We start from the raw sequence: 21,828 nt of genomic DNA on the forward strand, positions 1-21,828 counted from the left end.
TTGCAAGCCATGAAGTCTCTCGAGGAAAAACCGATATGGCACTGGCATGGTCATAGCTCAGATTCTCATGGGCGGGCCAGAGAAAGGGGAGGTAACTTTCCTCTTTGTGACGTCATGGAGAAGAATACCCAGGTCTTGGTTTACACCTACAAAATGTCTAGCCACTGGGGGACCAAAGGCAGACTAGGGGAACTCATATTAATGTTAAATAACCTCCTAAAGTGAAGTTTTCATGTCATTGGACCTTTAACTTCCTTTAAGGCGGGTACTCTGTTGAAGTTAAAAATTATTGGGTCAGAGCAACTCTGGTTCTGCCATAACCAATCGCTAGCGTTCGCCTTAGCCAACTCCTTGACCACTAACGGAGCTTGCTGGAAAATCAAACGAACCCGTGGGGATCAAAGATTGTTCTTGCTCTGGTTTTAACTTCTGGATATTTGGCAGCGTTGCCACAGACTGAATGGCTTCGCCCACATCTTTCTCGGCCGCCATTACGGAATTACAACTCAAACTATAGCACAACATCAACGTCATCGTTCTCAGCCACTCCCTCTGTTCGCTGATTGGACTGGTAAAAAGTTTACCGGAGACATCAGACCAATATACCTCAAGCCCAGACGCAGTATAGAAGCAAAATGAAAATTGAGCGGAAGTACGTAGGAGGGCAGAGGCAGGCTAGGTCTATGGAGCTATACCCCTAAAAATCCTTATGTCATTATATAATTTATTGTCTAGTAATTTGAATGTTGAATTTGAAAGGGGAGGCATAAAATACACACTGCTGGGTGTTAGATTTTTTTTAATCGCTTTTTTGTCTTAAAAAGCCTTTTAAAATGTCAATGTCCAAAGATATCTCCAGCCTCTCCCGCCACCTGCTGCTGAGGCAGAAGAAGCGCAGCGGCTCCATCCCAAGATGCCCCATCCCAGACGAACCGGCCATCGCCCAGCTGCTCAAGAAGCTGCTGTCACAGGTAAGGTGCTCACTCAAAATCCAAGGTCATGTAAATAAAGGGCAAAATACGAGGCGTATTAATTATTAGAGGGAACTGTAATGGACGGTTTGTATGAAATGTAAGTTTCAAAATCAGCACTGATGAAAAATAATTAATTAAAATGAGCAGTGTGTGGAGACGACATGGTTACTCGTGTCATGTCCTGTCATGACATCCTGCAGGGGATGACTGAGGAGGACAAGCTGCTGGCTCTCAAACTACGCCCCTGTTGCACACCCGCTCCAAATTACCGTAAAACTGGCAAGAGACTGCTGTATTACCAGAGAATTTCAGATTGACTGTGAAGAAGATTAATGTATTAAATACCGGGGGAAGTTTGGATCGGCGGTCCCTGCTCGTTACAAACTCATTTCTTGTTCCCTGAAAATGTTGTATAACCTTGAAATTGTCATAATTTTCTGTTTCATTTTTTGAACCTTTTTACAATTTCAGGTTATTCAAGGGAATTGAACTGCTTACATTTCTAGAAAAACTTTTGATTGGTAGTGTGCTTGAAAACAAACCATGGGGGAAGTGTTGGAGCCCAACATGCATCTACATGCATATAGCATCATCCCAGCACACATACATCAGCTCAGCTAAAAACGCTGTCCATCTCTCTGCAGATTATTTCTCTGCCAAGCAAGTCTATCTCAGAAAATCCACAAAAACATCTGACAAGACCATAAAGGTGGAAACTAAAGTACAATGGTGCACTCAGAGATTCCACAGATCTCTGAGTGCACCATTGTAAATAAATAAAGCAATAAACAAACAAAAATTCCCAAATCCAATAGTCTTAGGGTTTCTGTGTTGTGGTGAGATAGCAAAATGTTATTTTTGTAGTTTAATCGCAGGATAGTGCAGCCATTGTGTCTTGCAACTCTCACCCTTGTTGTAATCACCTGTATACTTTATTCTTAACCTTAACTTTGAATCCTGCTAGCGCCCTTTCACATGTCTTCGCTTCTCCCTTACATTCTGAAATGCGATTAAAATGGGAATATAAAAATTCACCGCTAAGAATCACAGGATAGATCCTGTGATCCAGTTTGGATTGGCGTAAACTATAGAATACGAAGCTGACATTCTTTTCTTATCCTATTATATAACTACAGAAATTAATTGGAAACTAGAACTCCCCAATTTCCCAAGAACCACCCAACATCATCCAGGTTTCTGGGTTGGGGCGGGGTGTGAGGAGTGGCAGAACAGTATAATTTGGGTCTATTTCTGCTAGCGCGCTGCAGATAACTCACCAGCCCCATACGGTAAGTACACGCAATTTACGCGTAGAAGTGTTTTGCATGAATTTGTTCTCTGCCAGATTTTGTGTTGAAGGTTTGTCTATGGTGCTTTTACATTGCCAAGTTTTGTTTATTTGTAATGCATGTCGTTTCATGCATTACCAATTTCTGCAAAGATTTTTGCGAAGTTTAACAAACGTCTAGGCTATGTCTAATACATAGTGTGTGACACTGTTGCTTTAGCGTGTAGATTGGAAATTGAGCTAAACCTTTTGTTATATAAAATGTCAATGCTCTAAAATGCATTATGTACATGTTTCTGAGATACTTAGACTATAAGTTAATTCATTTATTGATGATCAGTTACGCATGTCCGTTATGCATTTTTGTAGTATAGCAGACCAGTAGGCTATTATCCGAAGCGACTTACTTTATTATTTGACCCTGTCAGTTTCTATAGTAGTCTAATTAATACTGTTTATTGTTGTGTAGTCGTATAGAACTATATTGTCCAAACCCTAATATCGCTCAGCTCACAAGGGTGCGTAAAGTAGATAAGATTTAGAACCTCACAGTATCTTTGAAATCCGTTAATGAACATCCTAAGCATCAATCTTTATGTATAAACAGCCAGGATTCTCTCTCTCCGTGTTTATGTAAAACATAATCTTGTGCTTATGCTAGTACATGTAGGACCAGAAAATGAACAACCTGATTATCTCTCTCTATATTGGTCTCTCCTCTCTCTGTGTTTATGTGTTAAACTTACTTTTGTACTTATTCTAGCCTTACCGATACAACCTTAGCTTCATAATTATATACATGGATGAGTTTTCAGAGGTACACATAATTTACAGGGAGGTATTATTCTGAGCTCAAATAGACCTAGTGACACAGTCTAGATGACATCACTAGAAGTTATTTGAGAGTCTGGTGGCCCCCCTTCTGTCTATAGAGAAAAACTCTGTTTAGAGGACACTTCGGCACGGGTGAAAGTTATAGGCCTCATTAACCTGGCTTTTAGGGGCCCCTATTCCCAGAAATCTGTCTGAAGATTGTGGCTCAACAAGATGTTATCTACAGAATACAGTTTAGAAGAAAATAACAGATGCAGGTCTGGTTGACTATCAGCTGTAATTGTCAGGTCAGCAAGACTTTTCAACGTAGGTTTGATGTTAGTTAGAATTGAAACTCAGTGCACAATGTACAGCCATGTAAACTTTGCAGGTGTAAGGGGATGGATCATGTCCCTTTACACAGGCAGGACCACACACACATTCATGTGGACGTACAGTGCATGCCTACAGGGATAAACTTGTAAGTATGCTTGCACACAGGCACACACATACACACACAGCCCCTAAACACACAAGATAATTCACCTCAAGGTTCTTGTCTAAAAACCAAGCAGAATTTTAGGTCCATTACTCCAGTCAGTGTTTATGGTTTCCTGTTTATATGGTTTGGGTTGGGTGTTATCCATCTTGGGTTCATCTTAACGACGTTTTTGAAAAAATGGAGTTGTTTACAGCTGAAAATACACAGATAGCTTTATTGTTTGACAAGAATATATACAGTTTCACCACCTGCACTTTATTCCAAGAACTTTAAACTATAAATCATTTGACTGGATACACCAATGAGTAAAACTACAATCTCCTATTTGGTGACCCATTTAAAGCCAGATAATATGTGATAACCATGCAAAGGAAATTAGCAATAGCTAGCTAGAAAAAGATATAACCATGTAACTTGGATTTCATGAATTTGCATTCTCAAACAGTCCTTGTTGTTGCCATATAGGGTGTGCTTGGCCTACAAGTAGCTAACCAGGGTTGGGTTAGGACATCGGGATGAACCAAGCATCTGAAATCTCCAGTCTTTTTACTTTGGTGTACCCTGTGCAGTTCTATGGGCGTCTGTGAAGCCCTCTGTGATATTGCTTGTAAAAAGGGCCAAAGAAATCAAATTAGGTTTAATACTGAATCCACAATAAGAACATCACACATCTGGTAACACTTAATAAGAACTAAACATAAAAAATATTTACAACATAGCTACTGAACATCCCTAATAAAACCAGTTTGCTTCTTCAAGTGTTGGCTTCAGTACAACCTTCCCACTGTGTGATTAACTACTGACAAGGCCTCTAAACACTCTGGACGACCTCAGAATTTCTCATGGGGAATGAAATCAACATTTGCCCAAAGGCATCGTTTTATTCCGAATTCCAAGTTAAGTGTATATTTGGTTTCCTAAAGTCATTATATTTATCCGAGGCCTGAGCAGACAATATTGTCATTGGAAGTTGGACAAAGATAAGATCCTTATCAAAACCATTTTTTTGGGAAGGTGTAGCATCTCCCTTCAACTTAATTTTGGATGGCCAAGGATGGTGTTAAAAAGCCCCCAGCAACTTTTCATTGACTCAAGAGAAGCCAGATGATTAGTGATGTTTGTTGTAGTTACAGATTTAGATCTAAAGATAGTTCCAAATGGGAGAAAACGCTTTATCACATCATGCACATCGTTGCTAACTTACGTCACGCAAAGAGACAGATGGAGATATAAATTCAAGGCATTGGATGTCAGAATGTTTCTGTATAAGTCAAAAGAACAATTGAAGTTGTGCAAGTCCACACATTGTGAATCAAACACATAAGAAATGTGGTTGGGCTGTGTTACTCACACGCCAGACATTGTGGCTTCTCAAGTGCTTATCCTCCCTTTGGCTAGTTATTCCTATTTGCAATTCAAAGTTTCTCAGTGCCCTTTGCCATGTTTCCCTTTGATATGTTAAATGACATTGTCAACCATGACTTTGATGAGTGTAACAACTGTTCTCTGGTTTTCTCCAGGGAAAGTGACTAGAGAAGGGTCCATCATGGAGGGGACAAGGGGTCTGTTGGCCCTCGTCATCACAGCTGGATGTATTCTGGTCAGTGGTGCGCAAAAAAGAGGTGAGAATGGATTTGTGTTCTGTCTGTGGTACTCTGGGGTAGACTCAATCCTATAATTAAATAGCCGTGCAGCAGCTCATAATACTTGTTTTGAATCAGAGGATACTGAACCATTGTATTTCTTTCAAACTGTGCGATTAGGGAATGAACAATTAAAAAATGAAATGGGTTTCGACAGGAAAATTGGATCTTTCTTGGCTGATGCTCTTTCTCGTCCTCCCAGTCTGCACACAGGAGGCGGTGGCTGACATTGTCTTCCTGGTTGATGGCTCATGGAGCATAGGAACAGAAAACTTTGAGCAGATCCGCCAGTTCCTCTACACGCTGGTCAACAGCTTTGAGGTGGGGCCTGATCATGTTCGTATTGGCCTGGTCCAGTACAGCACAACACCGCACACAGAGTTCCTCCTCAACTCCTACCAGACCCAACAGGATGTTCTCCAGTACATCAGCAAACTGCCATACAGGGGCGGTGGAACCAAAACCGGGATGGGTTTGGACTTCATGCTTCAGAACCACTTTGTAGACCAAGCTGGGAGTAGGATCGCCAATAATGTGCCTCAGATAGCCGTGGTGATCACTGACGGCAAATCGCAGGACAACGTGGAGCAGCAAGCCCTCGCTCTAAAGAGGCAGGGGATCACATTGTATGCTATCGGAATCAAAGACGCAGACGAGGAGCAGCTGAGGGAGATTGCCACTGAGCCCCATGAACAGCATGTGTATAGTGTGTCTGACTTTGCCGCGCTGCAGGGAATCTCCCAGAGTATCGTCCAGGTGCTGTGTACCACAGTTGAGGAGGCCAAACGACAGCTGACCCAGGTGGCCCAGGGTAAAAGTTTACGACACCAGCATGATCACTAAAGATCACTACGCCAGCATTGTGGCTTCACTGACCCCCTAATGCAAGGGACTTTCTTGTACTATACTATACATTGCTCTTGTAGATCAGCCCATACTCTTACAAACTTACAAACAGCCACATATATGTCTTCTCCTGTATTTCCAGAGTGTCGCAAAGCCACCGAAGCCGACATTGTCTTCCTCGTGGACGGATCCTTCAGCATCAGTGAGCCCAACTTCCAGGAGCTCCGTGGGTTTCTTCACACCTTTGTAGAAGGTCTGGAGATTGGCGAACAACAGGTCCGTTTAGGACTGGCGCTGTACACTGCAGACAAACCCCATCAGGAGTTCCTGCTGGGAGATCTCGTAGATAAGAGATCCCTGCTGGAGAAAGTAGACAATCTCGCCTACCGGCCTAGAGGCACCTCTTCTGGCAAAGCCATCGGCAAAGCTCTCACCTTCCTCCAGACCAATTACTTCACCAAGACCGCCGGGAGCCGCTCCCAACAGGGTGTGCCGCAGATTGCTGTGGTGATAACCGACGGGAATTCATCTGATGATGTGGTGGAACCGGCTCGGGTCCTCAGGAGAGAGGGAGTCATTGTGTTCACCATTGGGGTAGGGGCAGCCAACAAAGATAGGCTGAAGGCCATTGCTAACAAGCCGCACGAGTGGTTCCTTCACAGCATTGGAAGCTACCAGCAGCTTCAGAAGAGGTCAGAAGAGATGCTGAAGACTGTGTGCATCTCCATGGAAATCCGGAGGCAGGGTGAGGGAAAGCACCTCTGTTTGTGTGTTATGTCTACATAAATACAGTCATGTGAATTTCTATTGCTCATAATACTGTAAAAAGCTTTCACAAGCTAGTTGAAAACAGAAACTCATTTTTATGAATGTATGATCTTATGATGATGACACCATATAATGACTTATCTTCTTCAATTCCTTTCTTTTAATCAGCTCTGGTCCCAAAGTTTGCGGACATTTTCTTTCTTGTGGATAGTAACATGGCACAGAAAGACTTTCAGCAGATCAGAAATATACTGATGAAACTGGGGAACATGGAAGTGAGCGCAGAACAGCATCGCATTGGCCTGGCACAGTTTGGTCAAACAACAAAAGTAGAGTTCCTTCTGAACGCCCATCAAACAAAGGAGCAGACAGTAAATGCACTGCGTCGATTCCGGGTTCGCCCGAACGGGCCTCGTAATCTGGGAAGTGCTTTGGATTTTGCTAGAACACAGTTCTTTAACAAATCAGCCGGGGGCCGCGCCAACCAAGGCTATCGTCAGTTTCTTGTTGTGTTGACAGGGGGGCTTTCGAATGACCCAGTGATTGGAGCATCACGTCTGGTCAGAGCTGAAGGGGTGTCCATCGTGGCTGTTTCTACTGATCCAAATTCAGTCACAGAGTTAAACTCCTTTAGACCATATGTGTATATGTCCCAGGACACCAACATTGTATTTACTCTGAGGAAACTCTTTGAGAAGGAGGATGAGATCGTAATGAGTGCAGGTGAGGGTCTAAAAAATAACTTAACTACAAAACCTATATTTTTGTCTGACCTCATGGTCACGCATTGGTACTCCCCAATCCTGATCTTGATTCCTTCAAATCTTTGCAAAATGTATGTTTTTATTATTTGGTGGTAAATCCAGGGTATTTTGCCCCTTGTGATCAAAAACCTTAAAATACATTTGTGACGTGCAAGTTCATTTTTGAGGGGTTGTGTGTGATAATTGTCTTGTATTACTTCAAGCATCTGAGGAAACCCCAACAAGCATTTTAATGAAATAAACTCCACTCCACTTCTCAGCATTTTTAAGAATATGAAGGGGTGAGACTAAGTGGAAATGTGTGAGTTTAGTTATACTTTAACAGCAAGTTGAGCATGACAGGTTTTAAAATTGTTTTGATAAATTGCTTTTAAAAATGTGTTTACTATTAAATAAACTAATGGTCCTCGGGATTGGGAAAAATATGTGTAAAGAGATGAAAGCTTATTCAAGACTGAGACATTTACTGATGTTTGTTTGTTACAGATTGTGCGGCAGCCAAATTTGCTGACATCGTTTTTATTGTTGATGAGTCTGGTAGCATTTCATCGGAAAACTTCAATCTGATTCGCCGCTTCCTGTACAAGATTGTGAAAGGCTTGGACGTGGGTTTGAAACAAGTGAGGGTGGGCATTGTCCTCTACAGTGACAAGGCTACTGCCCACGTCTACCTCAACTCTTTTGACAATAAGGATGAAATTCTGGAGTTTATCAAGATCCTCCCCCAGCGTGGGGGTGGTACCCTCACGGGTGCAGCCCTAAAGTTTGCCAAAGATAATGTTTTTGTTAAGGATAAGGGAAGCAGGCTTGACCTTGGTATCCAGCAGGTGGCTGTGGTCATAACTGATGGCGAGTCTCAAGACAAAGTGAGCCCTGCAGCTACCGCCCTTCGCAGAGCTGGCGTCACCGTCTATGCCGTGGGAGTAAAAAATGCCAACGTCGAAGAACTGAAGGCGATAGCTTCACATCCTCCTAAATCTCATATGTTCAACGTGGACAGCTTTGCCAAGCTGGGGAGCCTGGAGAAGACCCTCAGGAAGAGTCTTTGCTACAACATTCTCCGCTCAGAATTCTCTCTCAGTGCCAGGAAATACAGCATCCAAGCAGGTTAGCAAAGTTTAACTTATTTGTGAGATAACATAACAGAGAACATATCAGGTGAAGTCACGGCTCGGGATTTGCATTGGCTTTTATTACCTCAAAACTGTTAATTGAAATTGCAGTTTATTATTACTGTATTATTATTATCAATATTATTTCGCTTCAGATCAACAACAAAATAAAATCCAGCAAAGTGACGCACTTTTGTTCCTTATTCAGGCTGTAAGCAGACAGAGGAGGCTGACATCTTCTTCCTGATTGACCATTCCGGAAGCATCACCCCACAAGACTTCCAGGACATGAAAAAATTCATAATTGAGTTTGTACACACATTGCGCATCGGCCCGCAGCATGTCCGAGTAGGTGTGGTCAAGTATTCAGACAACCCTGAACTGGAATTTGATTTGACAACCTACAAAGACGGCAAAACATTAGAGGCTGCAGCCGAGCGTATTATTCAAAGGGGAGGTGGAACTAATACTGGTCGGGCTTTGAGTTTTATGAACAAGTTCTTCAAAGAAGCAGAAGTCACACGGGGAGCCAAAGTCCCAGAGTTCCTCATTGTTATCACAGACGGGAAGTCTGCAGACAAGGTGAAGGAACCAGCACAGCTTCTGAGGAACGAGAAGATTCAAATCTACGCCATTGGGGTGAAAGAAGCCAACCCGACTGAGCTGCTGGAGATTGCAGGTTCACCTGAGAGGAAGTTCTTTGTCAACAACTTTGATGCTCTGAAGTCAATCAAGGACGAGATCATCACAGATATCTGCACAGAGGACAGTACGTGACCCTGTCTCTAGAAAAGCTTTTACTGTTTGTATCATCATACAGGAAGTATATACAGTTTTATTGAGCTAGGGATCAATTGCAAAATTAGCCACATGGTTGATTGCAAGATGAGCTGTATTAAACATTATTACAACTCCTGTTCTCTCTCCATAGCGTGTAAGGACACAGCAGCTGACCTGCTCTTCATGATAGACAGCTCAACCAGCATCAACCCAGAGAACTTCCTGAAAATGAAAGAATTCATGAAATCCTTGGTGAGGCGGTCTATCGTCGGTCCAGACAAAGTGCACGTTGGCGTGACACAGTTCAGCAGCAATTCAAAGTTGGAGTTCTCTCTGAACAAACTGTATGACAAACCTAGTATAGAGAAGGCCATAGACTCCATGCAGCAGATGGGGGGAGGCACACTCACAGGAAAATCGATTTCTGAAATCTCACAGTACTTTGACCCCTCAAATGGGGGTCGCCCGAACAAAAATAGGTTTCTATTGCTTGTGACGGATAGTGAAGCCCAGGATGAGGTGTCGGTGCCTGCTAAAGCTCTCAGGGAGAAGGGGGTGTTGATCTATGCCATTGGAGTTGACAATGCCAACACTACGCAGCTTTTGGAAATCAGTGGAACACAAAATAAGGTCTACTCTGTGGCAGACTTCGATGGGCTCAGAGCCTTGGAGAGGCAACTGGCATTGTCCATCTGTGATCCAGAAAAAGGTGAGTTTTGTGACATAATGATTAGGAGAGGAATGCATCAAAAACAAAAAAATCTGTAATTTGGGGTATAAGAGTATCCTTTCTCTCTTCTCTTATAATCCAGAGTGTACGAAAACAGAAGTTGCAGATATTATCTTCCTAGTGGACCACTCCTCCAGCATCACTCCAGACAAGTTCCGCAGCATGCAGACCTTCATGGTGTCCATGATCAACCAAACCACTGTCGGGGAGAAGCAGACACGATTTGGTGTCATCATGTACTCCACCAATCCTGAGAATGCATTCAGCCTCAGTTCATACTACTCAAAAAGAGAGATCCACTCACATATTTGGAAACTTTCGACCCCGGAGGGAGATACCTACACAGCCAAGGCTCTGGATTATTCCCTGCAGTACTTTGGTGCCCAGCACGGCGGCAGAAAAAACGTGACGCAGATTTTGATGGTAATCACAGACGGCAATGCTCATGACCGTGATAATCTAGAAGCGCCATCGAAGGCTCTGAGGGACAACGGGGTCGAGGTGTTTGCCATCGGAGTGGAGGGAGCCAGCATGACGGAACTGGAGACCATGACTGGCAAAGACCAATCCAAGATCTTTTATGTGAACGACTTTAAGGCTCTCGAATCACTGTATTCCAATATCTCTCAGGTCCTCTGCAACACTACGAAACCAGGTAATGTACAAGCTTACAATATATGTTTTTGCCTTATTTTTTTTGAATTAGATATCTTTTTGGGGAGTAATGTTAAACTTTAGAAAAAAGTATTGCTTGCAAACAAATAGATCCTTCTCTAAGAATATGTGTTTTTCTACAATTGTAGATATTTAACATCTCTCTCTGTTCTCCCAGTGTGTCAGATGAAGCAGGCTGACTTGGTCGTTTTAATAGACGGTTCAGAAAGCATCGAGAGACTACAATTCCCACATGTGAAAAACTTCACAAGAGATCTCATAGAGGTCTTCAATATCAGCGAAAACTCTGTTAGAGCAGGAGTTGCCCAGTTCAGCACTGAGGCTCAAAAGGAGTTCTACCTCAATGAGTTCTACACTATAGAAGGCATAAGAGACCGCATCAAAGATATTAAACAACTTCGTCAAGGAACTCTAACCGGAAAGGCCCTTAATTTCACCAGAAGTTTCTTTGAAGCAGCAGCAGGGAGTCGTATCCAGTCAGGGGTCCCCCAGAACCTCGTGGTGATCACGGACGGAGACTCTGATGATGATGTGGTTGCAGAAGCTAAATTCCTTAGGGATATGAAGATTGAGTTGTTTGCTATTGGTATTGGGAGCAAGTTTAATCCTCTACTGCTGAAGAATATTGCAGGATCATTAGACAGGGTTTTCATTGTGGACGACTTTACCTCTCTGGCCGAGATCAAGACCAGGGTGGTGAACACTATATGTGAAGGACCCAATCCACCACCAAATCCACCAGGTAAGGCCAAATTCCAATAAGGAAATATATCCTTTTATTTCTCTCTCTTTCTCTACTATTATCTGTGCGTCTTCTCAAACCATAACTAATCAAGTTTGAGAGAAAAGGCAGCTCAAATGGATTGCATGTCTTCCTCCTCCAGGCTGCGTTATAGATGTCGCCGTTGGCTTCGATATTTCTCGCAGGAGCGGGTCGATGCTGCTCATGGAAGGCCAGTCCAAGCTGCAGAGCTATCTCCAGGAGATAGTCCTCTACATGTCAAACCTGAAGGGCCTGTGCTGTGTCAGGACGGACAGGGTCACGGTCAACATTGGATACCGGGTGGTGGCTGATGATGGACAACTTCTGCATGACTTCTCCTTTGAGCCGTACAATGAGGATGTGATAAAGAAGATCAAGGCCCTGCAGATACCCCAGACCACTCGCTTTAATGGCGCTCTGCTGGCCTCTTTCAAGGAGAAGTTCCAGAAAGAGTCTAGGGCTGGCGTGAAGGTGGGACAATAAACGGCAAAGCTGTTGTACTATAGATATATACAGTTTTTGCATACTCCCAGACTTTTATCTGTATCACCCTTTTCACCTCTGATGAGTTTGCATGCTTGATATTGTTCTTCATTGTTAATACTTAGTCCCATCCAGTTCTGCCAAACCCAGCCTGATAACTGATCATGTTCTCCTACCTAACCTGCCCATCAGGTGCTTGTAGTCTTTTCTGATGGACTTGATGAAAACGTTGAGGACATGGAGAGAGAGTCAGAACAGTTGCGTCGTTCTGGTAAGGAAGCATCATATTTGTACTCAGTTACTGTGCTACCTACCAGTATTGCCAATATACTTCCTGCCGAACTTGTGAATCAGTAAAGAGACTTGTCTTCCACCCCTCCTCTGGGGCAGGTGTCCAGGCTCTACTGACTGTGGCCTTAGAGGGGGTCCAGAATGACCAGCAGCTCCAGATGGTGGAGTTTGGGAGAGGGTTTGGCTACAAGCAACCCCTAAATATTGGCATGCAGAGTGTGGGCAGTACCATGCACCAACAAATAGTAAGTAACTCATGCCTGTTTTCTAGGATGTTCCTCAACGTCTCTACCTGAGGGATAACTCCTAGTCCTGGAGCATACTTAATTTAGTTGCGATCGATCTGTCCTTCTCTAGGTGTTACGCTGAGAGAATGCTTTGTTCACAAATGAAAATTTAGGAATATTGAATGTCAGGGTGTCGAGCGAAACAAGCCTTGATGGTTTTGTGGAGCCTGGTTCTTGTCTTGACTTGTCTGGCAGGAAAATGGTCAACCAAAGATGTAGGCTTCTAGGATGTGGGAGATGAGATATGCAGACAAATAGAACACAACAGCATTGACACATGATCCATATGTCTATATCTGCCCAGGACACAGTAGCTGAGAGAGAGTGCTGCAACGTGGCGTGTAAGTGCTCCGGTCACGAGGGGATCCGCGGCTTACCGGGTTCACCCGGGGAAAAGGTGAGTAGAAAGAGTAAATATATATAATGACAGAAGTTAAGTACAATTATGAGATTGATTGAAAATGTAGTGAAATATACATTAGGTGTAAGGAAATCACCTAATGTATACAACTCAAGGATGTCAAATTAAAGACTTGAACCGGTTAGTCATTAAGAATCCCTTGGAGGTCACAGGACAGTTCTGGTTCTGATAAAAAATGACTGCTGTTGATGATGCCTGTTATGTTTGTCACAACCTGATGAGCTCATGTTATTCTGGTCTTCATCTCTCCTCATCAGGGTCGTCCAGGGCTGAAGGGCCACCCAGGCTTCCCTGGGGAGGAGGGAGGGATTGTAAGTGTTTATTTAAAGACAACTAAGGACACTGCTTGATTGGACCATTGCTTGAGTTGGTTTTAGTATTTAAAAAGCATACACAAAAATAAGAATGTCTTACTGACCGACAACACCAATCCACACCACCACAGGCTGGTGACCTTTGACCTAGGATTATCTCCTGGTGTGTTTTTCCCCAGGGTGAGAGAGGACCACCAGGTCCAACTGGACCTCAAGGTCTGCGGGGTTGTCCGGGTACTCGAGGCCTAAAGGTAAGTTAGACACTTCTTGTTCTGTTCTAGTCACACGCAAAGTCAGTAGAGACCAGTTGTAAGCAGTTATCTCATACATGGCTGTCTCATTGACAGGGCTACCGAGGTCACAGAGGCAACAAGGTGAGTGAGATGGTCTTCTGACAAGCAGCATCTGTGTTCTTTTTCCCCGCTCATCAAGAAACGTGTGTGTTCTGTAGTTCATATATTTCTGTGTTGCTTTCGGATTGTTCTTGTGAATCTGACAGGGGGATGACGGAGAGCATGGGCTGGATGGCATCAATGGAGAACAGGTAGCCTTCCTCTGTTCAGCATGTAGTTCATGAAGACATAGATTTCAGGCTACTGAGCACTTTTTGTTGGATTAAGAATAATCAAATTATCAGATACCCATGCTTGATTGTCACGTTTTTTGTTTCCTGAGACTGTTCTGGTGCGTGTTTGCAGGGTGTGACAGGATTGGCTGGAGGCTCTGGGGAGAGAGGAGACTCTGGCAACCCGGTAATTGTCATTTCCTTTTCCATTAAACCGTTCTACCATTTGACACGCTTTTTTTACCACACTTTTACTCTTCATTTCATTCATGCGCAACTCTCTTATTTAATCTTGAATGTACCCCTTTTGAAAACACTCCTACTTGATTAATGAAATTGTACCTTATGTACATGTTATGCTGCCCTTTATCTCAAGTCGTCTCAATTTCCAACTGGTGCTTCCTGTCTGCTTCTCCTCTGCAGGGTTCCAGGGGCATTAGGGGAGAGCCAGGGATCAAGGGCCAGCATGGGCTGAGAGGAGATCCTGTTAGTAGAAAAAGAAAAAAGAACCCACAAAAGACCAATGCACAATTCACCAAAAAAATTAGTGAATAATGTTTTTTTTGGTCCCAGTCCTTATGTCCTCCCACTGATAAGTATGTGGTTACTGACAGCCTGTGGTGCATTTAGGGTAATGCATTCCTTCTGCAAATGTCATCCCTTATCACAAGCTGAATGTTTATTTCAGTAGAAAATATGCAGCTATGATTTCCTCTTCTCTAGTTATAGAGTTTAAGAAGGGACACTACGAATTCATGCTGCAACTGTAACATGTCAAATGTGTGGGACCTCAACAGGGATGTCAGCAAATGTTATTACTGGACCCACTGTTCTTTATTTCTTTAGAAGCAGAAGAGTCACAGGGGAGAGGGCTTCATTGTTTTAACTTCTAGTTTTGTGTGGTTTTAGGGGGAGCCTGGAAGCAGCAACACAGAGCGTGGACCGCCAGGCCAGTCCGGGAACTCAGGCTTGCCGGTAAAGAATGCACAATGATGATGACTTTGGAATGTATGTGTAAATGTGTACTTGTCAGTCAGTACACACACACACACACACACACACACACACACACGTAAAACATGTTTTGTTTTGTTCTGCCATGCAGGGAGATGCAGGAGAGGACGGGGTTCCAGGAGGGGATGGAATCGATGGAAACCCTGTGAGATCTTTGGATTGAACTACCCAGCTACAGGCTCAGGTCCCAGACAGCAACATACATTAGTGGGTATAACAGCCTGCATTGTTAACAGCACTGTGTGTTGATTCCTCCTACAGGGCCCACGGGGTAGGAGAGGTCCACCTGGAGTCAAGGTACACTCCCATAAATATATGGTGCTATCAAAATCCATGTGTGTGTGAGGCTGAGATTGCAATGTTGTGGACGCACATTCTGTTTGTGTGTTTGTTGTCTTCTAGGGACTAAATGGATCTCCAGGTGCTGCTGGACTCTCTGGAAACCAGGGTCCCTCTGGGTCAGAGGTAGGTACCTCAGCGAGGATGTGGCTTGACAAAGAGACAAGTTTGATTTCTCATGCATGCAACCCCACCTTAAACTTGTTGGAATGTGTGTGTGCACGGTGCATTAAAGATTAATATAGGTACATTTGGAGGATTGTCAGAAAACTGTCATGATATTAGCAGTTAAAACATTCTCCCATATCTCCTGTCTGCTCAGGGTGTAAGAGGAGAACCAGGCGAGAACGGACCCGAAGGTACCACAGGATTACCTGGATCACAGGTGGGTTCTGTTCACAACCTAACATCTCCTAAGTACCACTTAATGAGGCAGACACTGTCCGAGTGGGTTGGTGTTAACTCTTACCCTAACACATCCTGTGATCCAGGGTACACCTGGCATAGGGGGCAGGAAAGGATCAGTTGGACGTCCAGGTCGAAATGGAAGAAAGGTTGGGGACTTCTTTTTCTGTCAGCAGTTCTCCTTCTCTCTGTAGTCCTCCGGCTCTCTGTAGTCTTCCTTCCGTCTGTAGTCCTGTCTCATTTAGCTACTGTTTCATTTAGTTTGTATGTAAGCCACACTCACCATGTAATACCTTAACATTAAAAGTTTGTTTTACATCCATGCAGGGTGAGCCAGGAGACCCTGGAGTGAAGGGTGACACAGGACCTCTGGGTCCCAGAGGGATGCCGGTCAGTGTGTGGGTGTGTGTATGTGCATGTGTAGGGGGTGGGTGTGTTATGGTTGTGTTTGTCTATGTGTGTTTACATGTGTGGGTCATCTGACCTGTCTGCTTTACACCAGGGTCTGGATGGAAGAGATGGTTATGGTCCATCAGGACCCAAGGGTCTGAAGGTAAGAAACTGTCTTTCACCTGGATACCTGTGTGTCTATGTGGGTCTGGATCACATTCATTAAGAGAGACTATGATAAAGACAGACCCTGATTGAGGATGATCACAAAGAGTGGACTGTGTTTACTTCCTAGGGTGAACCTGGTTTCCCTGGCTACCCCGGGCTTCAGGTCAGTAACACTTGGTTTCTCACACCGGTTCTGATGGAAAAGCAGGTGTGAAGAAATGGGGCTGGAATACCTTTCAGCTGACATGTCTTCTGTTTGTTCTTGGTGGTTTCAGGGTGAGGGTGGTTTTACTGGACCACCAGGAGGACCAGGCCCCAAAGGCAACCATGGCAGGGGGGTGGGTGTCACACACACACACACACACAAACAACTTATTTGGTTGGCCTAAATGCACCAAAAGTGTTAAATGCAGTGGCAAGTAAATATAGACAGTTCCTTGAGTCTGCCTCACCTAAATACAGTAGAACTGTGCACTTTTAATCATTGATCTTTTTCGGCACTTTCCGCATGCCCTATTTGTAAAAAGAGTCTAAGTGTCTCTATGTAAAAACTTAGAGACACAGAGTCAGACAGACAGTGTAGTAGTATATTTATGTTGTTAATTGTACATATACACATGCATACACATATATCAGTGTTTAATATTCACACTCAAATAAGCAGCAAAGTTTGACCCACAGAGCCTGCCATACATGAATTGTGAGGGATGAATGTCTAGATCAGGGGTGTCAAACTCATTTCGCATCGTGGGCCACATACGGCCTAGGGAGATGTCAAGTGGGCCGGACCATTAAAATTATACCATACTCTGCTATAAATAACCAAAATATCATGTCTTTCTTCTGTGTTATCTAGTTTAATTGATATAAAGACTATATCGTATAAAGTCCGTCCAACCGCTTTAACAAGTAATGATCTCTTCGGTGGTGTAGTCTCTAGATAGACTCTAGATAATATCTGACTGTGTGGTCTCCAGGGGAACGCTGGCAGAACAGGAGAAACAGGACAGCCCGGAGACCCAGGACTAGCAGGACACAGGGTTAGTATGCTGCTGGTCATCTGCTTCATGAAGATGGGGGTCCATAAAAACAGGGACCTAAGCAGAGATCCAAATTCATGTTGTTTGTTGTTCCGTTTATATTTAAATATTAATAAATGTATACTTATATATTATGTTTTTATACATTTTATATTTTCATTGTTATGACATTGTGTTATCTATGTTCTCTTTACAGGGTCCTAGAGGGTCTCCTGGTGAGAGACCCGATGTAAGTATATTCCTGTGTCTACAATAGAAATTGTAATATATCATAAATAAATGTCAGAATACTCTTTGAACATTTACTTTTGAGAGATTATTTTTTTTTCTTTTTTTTTTCTTCCAGGAATGCCAGCTGATTACCTACATCCGTGACAACTGTGGTAAGTAGCCCTAGTGATGTATTAGAGGAAGAAGTAAAGATGTTTGCCATTGACAGAAGGCCCTCTAAATACATTTTTATTTGATCTCTTCTCTGAACAGCGTGCTCCCAAGGTATGTGTCACTTGTATTTCTCTCCAATACAACCCTACACATCTAATAACAAATGACAGCGTAAAAACTCCCAAACTCTCTTCCTTCTTAACCCTCCCTCCCTCCTAATCAGGTTTTTCGGGGTGCCCAGCCTACCCCACAGAGCTGGTGTTTGCCCTGGACATGTCTGATGATGTGGAACTTCCCGCCTTCGAGAGAATGCGCTCCTCTCTCGTCTCTCTCTTGAACAACATCAACATCGCTGAGAGCAACTGTCCGACTGGTGCTCGTGTTGCCGTGGTAGCCTACAGCGCCTACACAGAGTACCTGATCCGTTTCCAGGACTACCGGCGCAAGAGCCAGCTGCTGGAGGCGGTGCAGGGCATCCCGCTGGTCCAGACGGCCAATAAACGCAACCTGGGCGCCGCCATGCGCTATGTGGCACACAACGTCTTCAAACGCACTCGAAAGGGGATGAGGATAAGGAAGGTAGCCATCTTCTTCTCCAATGGACCTTCCCAAGACTCCTCTGCCATTGTTACTGCAACAATGGAGTTTAATGCCCTGAACATCATCCCAGCAGTCATCACACTTAGGAGTTTGCCAAATGTTCTTCAGGCTTTTAAGGTAATAAATGGAGACACTGAATTGAGGTAATGAAGCTGATGTGACCCAGTGCCAGCTCACGGTGAAATGGAACAATATCTTTAAGTGCTTTTGTTGTGGTGTTGGGCAAACAGGCTGATGAAACACGGCGCTCCACCCTGGTGGTGCTGCGGGACAACCAGAACCTGGAGGAGGGGCTGAAGAATATCAGGGAATGTGTCATCTGCTATGGTAGAACTTCCTCTACCATTCCTCTCACCTGACTTCCATCAGCTAATCGTACCTCAGCCCCTCACGGTTTCAACTACTGTTGAGGACTTACCAACACGTTTCCGCAGTGTGATGCAGTGTGTTCCTCTTCTTCCCCAGATCCATGCAGGACCGCGCAGAGCACCTGCTCCTACATCACGAAGACCCCTCTGATCCAGGAGGTGGATGTGGACTTGGCCCTGCTGGTGGATAGCTCCAGGGAGGTCCAGGCAGACCAGTTCTCTGGCATGCAGCAGCTGCTGGGCAGGGTGGTGGAGCAGCTGGCAGTGAGCCCCCAGCCCGGCCAGGGGAATCGGCAGGCCAGGGTGGCCCTCGTCCAGCAGGGCGCCGCTCAGGCCGCCAAGCTGGAGTTTGGCTTCCAGAAGTACAAGGACCACAGAGCCATGAAGCAACACGTTCTCCAAGGCCTTCGACAGCAGGGAGGGTCCCTGGCCCTTAGCCAGACCCTGGAGTTCACCCTCAGGGAGGTGCTGCTCAAGGCCCCCCGTCCCCGGACCAGGAAGATGGTCCTGGCCATAGTAGGTGACAAGACGCTTGACCGGGATCGGGCCAAGCTGCACTACGTTTCCGAGCAGGCCAAGTGTCAGGGCGTGGCGCTGTTTGTTGTCACGGTGGGCAGCTATTACAACCGAACGGAGGTGGAGCATCTGGCCAGCACCCCCCTGGAGCAGCACCTGCTTCATCTAGGCCAGCTCAGAGACGATGACCAGGAATACGCCCAGCGCTTCTTCAGAGCCTTCCTGGCCGTGTTCAACGGTACGAAAGCATGACCCTTACCTACTCAACTCATATACTTACAACTTATATACAATTGATGAATATGCATAGCTTTTCATAGGCGTGACGTCTGATTGAGAAGTCTTCGGTGGTGTGTGGACTTCAATGCGTGCGTTTTAGCTTCGGACTTGTCCTTCTCTTCTCATTTGTAGGAGGCATGAACACCTACCCTCCTCCGTCTCTGAGACAGAAGTGTGCACAGCTTGAGGGACAGGGACAGGGGCAGGGGCAGACTATATTTGTATACAGGTAGGCAGCTCCCATTATACTCAAATCCACATGACGTATAGTGTGTAACTAGTTGGACAGTAAACCACACTGACACAAGCACGTTGGAATTTTAACTCGCTGTTCCTCAGCGAACCAGAGGTGGAGGAGGAGCTGGAGGAGGAGGAGCTGCAGGAGGAAGTGGAGGTCCAGAGTCAGTATGACTACCTGTCTAAACCAGAAACAACTCAGGTGGAAATCTTCGAGAGCCATTCCAGGGGGGATGGAGGAGAACTGTCCTCACGACCAAAGCTCAATGGTGTGATTTCCACAGTTCTAGGTTCAGACCACCATTTTAGTCCATCAAAGGGAACTTGAATTGAATTGCAACAGCAGTGACTGGATGGTACTCCTAGTCCTCTGTTTTACAACAGAGTTATCAGGTACCGCATGGCTGAAGGCATGTCTCTATTCCTCCACTTTTCAGATATTGCATGAGTAGACCCTTGCACTGCCTGTTGCATGACCGCATGAAGGACTGCTTTTGGTACTCTAGTAGTGTCCTTGGTAAACCTGCCTGTTCTGCTTTCAGTACACTGTCTGTTGGATGTGGACAGGGGCTCCCATTGCAGGGACTACGTCCAGCATTGGTACTTTAATAAAGCCATCCATGCATGCTTACCGTTCTGGTATGGCGGTTGCCATGGCAATGCCAACCGCTTTAGTACGGAAAGTGAATGTTTCCAAGCCTGCAACTCCCACAGTAAGTTATGTATCTTTCAGTCAAATATCAACACAGTAGGTGTTAAGAGGGAATACGTGGTTCTTATCAGGGCTGAGAACCAAGCTTAGCCACAATCAGAATTACCTTGTGTTACACTGTGCACTTGATAAATAAAACACTTTGACTTTGACACCTCTATAATACACAGATGTATCGGATCCTAAAACACACTAAGTTTTTCATTTATCTAAACTATTTATATATCTGTCTTAATTTTTGTAATCATTTGGTTTGGTTACCTATTTTATTGCATTCTGTTTTACATGCATATTGTTTTGAGCTTAGAAATACTTGTTTTGTTCCAGATCCCACATCCATGCTACTGAAAGAGGACTCTGATGTACTGGACAAGAGTAAGGACTGAACTCTTTCATTTCAAATGTATTTAACAAGGCAGTTAAATAAGAATAATAACTTGCGTACGTTTTTGACAAAAACACTAAACCTCCCTCACTCTGCTTTCTCTCTCTTCTGTCCATGACTGCCACCAGACTCGTGTTTCCAAAGCCAGGATGTCGGCACCTGTGGGAACTATACTGTTAAATGGTACTTTGACACACAGCAGAGTGAGTGTTCTCGCTTCTGGTTCAGCGGCTGTGGAGGAAACAGCAACCGCTTCGACACGCAGGAGGAGTGTGAGGGCCTGTGCCTCCGGCGGAAGCACTAGGATGATGCTCCACAGAACCATACCTGGGTGAAGACTTGACACTAGACAAAAACCTTCCTCTGGTTTGTCCAAGATCTATCACTGAATATGTACTCATAGTCCCTTTCTAAATCTTATATTTTTGTATACATTTTGTCAAGGATATACATTTTGACAAGTGCCTGTCTGTTAAATATTACCCCTCCGAGTATTGGCCAAGCAGCTGCTTGCTGTAGGAATATTTACTCCAAATATTTAACCTGAAGCAATCCAGCCCAAGAGGCAGCCCCTTATATCAAACATAGCTGCAAATGTTCACACAGTATCTTCCTGGAACTCAGAAGATACATCAGTTGTACAATAAACCATGTGCTATTATAACCCCGGTCTCTGTGTATCTGTACAGTCATCTTTACAGCCTGTCACTAGAAGCCTTGGTTAATGGCAATGACAAAAATCTGTTTGCAGAATGTGTTTTTTGTCTGTACATCTCAAAAGACTTTGCTCTGAGTCTACAAGAAACATAAGCATAGCCTGCAGATGTTTACAGCCAGCAGGATAGACGTGCCCTGCCCAGTGTCAACATAGCAGTAGGTGAAGTTGAAAGATGACTTTCAGTAAGATATGTTAACCATAAAAGGTAGGGAATGTATGTGTTGTGTTGAAAGACAAACTTCTGTGACATTGTG

At 44.3% G+C, this 21,828-nt stretch overlaps 1 protein-coding gene across 2 annotated transcripts in view; it reads left to right on the plus strand.

The window, feature by feature from the left end:
• Positions 1-21,529, plus strand: part of col6a4a (collagen, type VI, alpha 4a) — a 51,372-nt gene extending 29,843 nt beyond the window's left edge. Inside the window, exons 5-44 of one of the 2 annotated variants that reach the window (XM_047042797.1) lie at positions 5,747-6,031; positions 6,209-6,811; positions 7,003-7,557; positions 8,085-8,705; positions 8,919-9,479; positions 9,642-10,199; positions 10,303-10,875; positions 11,053-11,637; positions 11,780-12,129; positions 12,334-12,412; positions 12,532-12,677; positions 13,024-13,116; positions 13,398-13,451; positions 13,634-13,705; positions 13,802-13,828; positions 13,954-13,998; positions 14,153-14,206; positions 14,443-14,505; positions 14,929-14,994; positions 15,125-15,178; positions 15,295-15,330; positions 15,436-15,498; positions 15,695-15,757; positions 15,864-15,926; positions 16,105-16,167; positions 16,280-16,330; positions 16,463-16,498; positions 16,611-16,673; positions 17,313-17,375; positions 17,572-17,604; positions 17,722-17,758; positions 17,859-17,870; positions 17,983-18,476; positions 18,590-18,686; positions 18,825-19,481; positions 19,655-19,751; positions 19,862-20,028; positions 20,302-20,472; positions 20,799-20,846; positions 20,985-21,529. In XM_047042797.1, the coding sequence (XP_046898753.1) occupies positions 5,747-6,031; positions 6,209-6,811; positions 7,003-7,557; positions 8,085-8,705; positions 8,919-9,479; positions 9,642-10,199; positions 10,303-10,875; positions 11,053-11,637; positions 11,780-12,129; positions 12,334-12,412; positions 12,532-12,677; positions 13,024-13,116; positions 13,398-13,451; positions 13,634-13,705; positions 13,802-13,828; positions 13,954-13,998; positions 14,153-14,206; positions 14,443-14,505; positions 14,929-14,994; positions 15,125-15,178; positions 15,295-15,330; positions 15,436-15,498; positions 15,695-15,757; positions 15,864-15,926; positions 16,105-16,167; positions 16,280-16,330; positions 16,463-16,498; positions 16,611-16,673; positions 17,313-17,375; positions 17,572-17,604; positions 17,722-17,758; positions 17,859-17,870; positions 17,983-18,476; positions 18,590-18,686; positions 18,825-19,481; positions 19,655-19,751; positions 19,862-20,028; positions 20,302-20,472; positions 20,799-20,846; positions 20,985-21,160 (7,934 nt within the window). In that variant the 3' untranslated portion in view covers positions 21,161-21,529. Of the gene's footprint in view, positions 1-5,746; positions 6,032-6,208; positions 6,812-7,002; positions 7,558-8,084; positions 8,706-8,918; positions 9,480-9,641; positions 10,200-10,302; positions 10,876-11,052; positions 11,638-11,779; positions 12,130-12,333; positions 12,413-12,531; positions 12,678-13,023; positions 13,117-13,397; positions 13,452-13,633; positions 13,706-13,801; positions 13,829-13,953; positions 13,999-14,152; positions 14,207-14,442; positions 14,506-14,928; positions 14,995-15,124; positions 15,179-15,294; positions 15,331-15,435; positions 15,499-15,694; positions 15,758-15,863; positions 15,927-16,104; positions 16,180-16,279; positions 16,331-16,462; positions 16,499-16,610; positions 16,674-17,312; positions 17,376-17,571; positions 17,605-17,721; positions 17,759-17,858; positions 17,871-17,982; positions 18,477-18,589; positions 18,687-18,824; positions 19,482-19,654; positions 19,752-19,861; positions 20,029-20,301; positions 20,473-20,798; positions 20,847-20,984 lie in introns of both variants that reach the window. The other variant, XM_047042826.1, reaches the window with a different exon arrangement.
• The last annotated feature ends 299 nt before the right edge of the window (positions 21,530-21,828 follow it).

Source organism: Hypomesus transpacificus, chromosome 2, assembly GCF_021917145.1.
Source record: "Hypomesus transpacificus isolate Combined female chromosome 2, fHypTra1, whole genome shotgun sequence".
NCBI lineage: Eukaryota > Metazoa > Chordata > Actinopteri > Osmeriformes > Osmeridae > Hypomesus > Hypomesus transpacificus.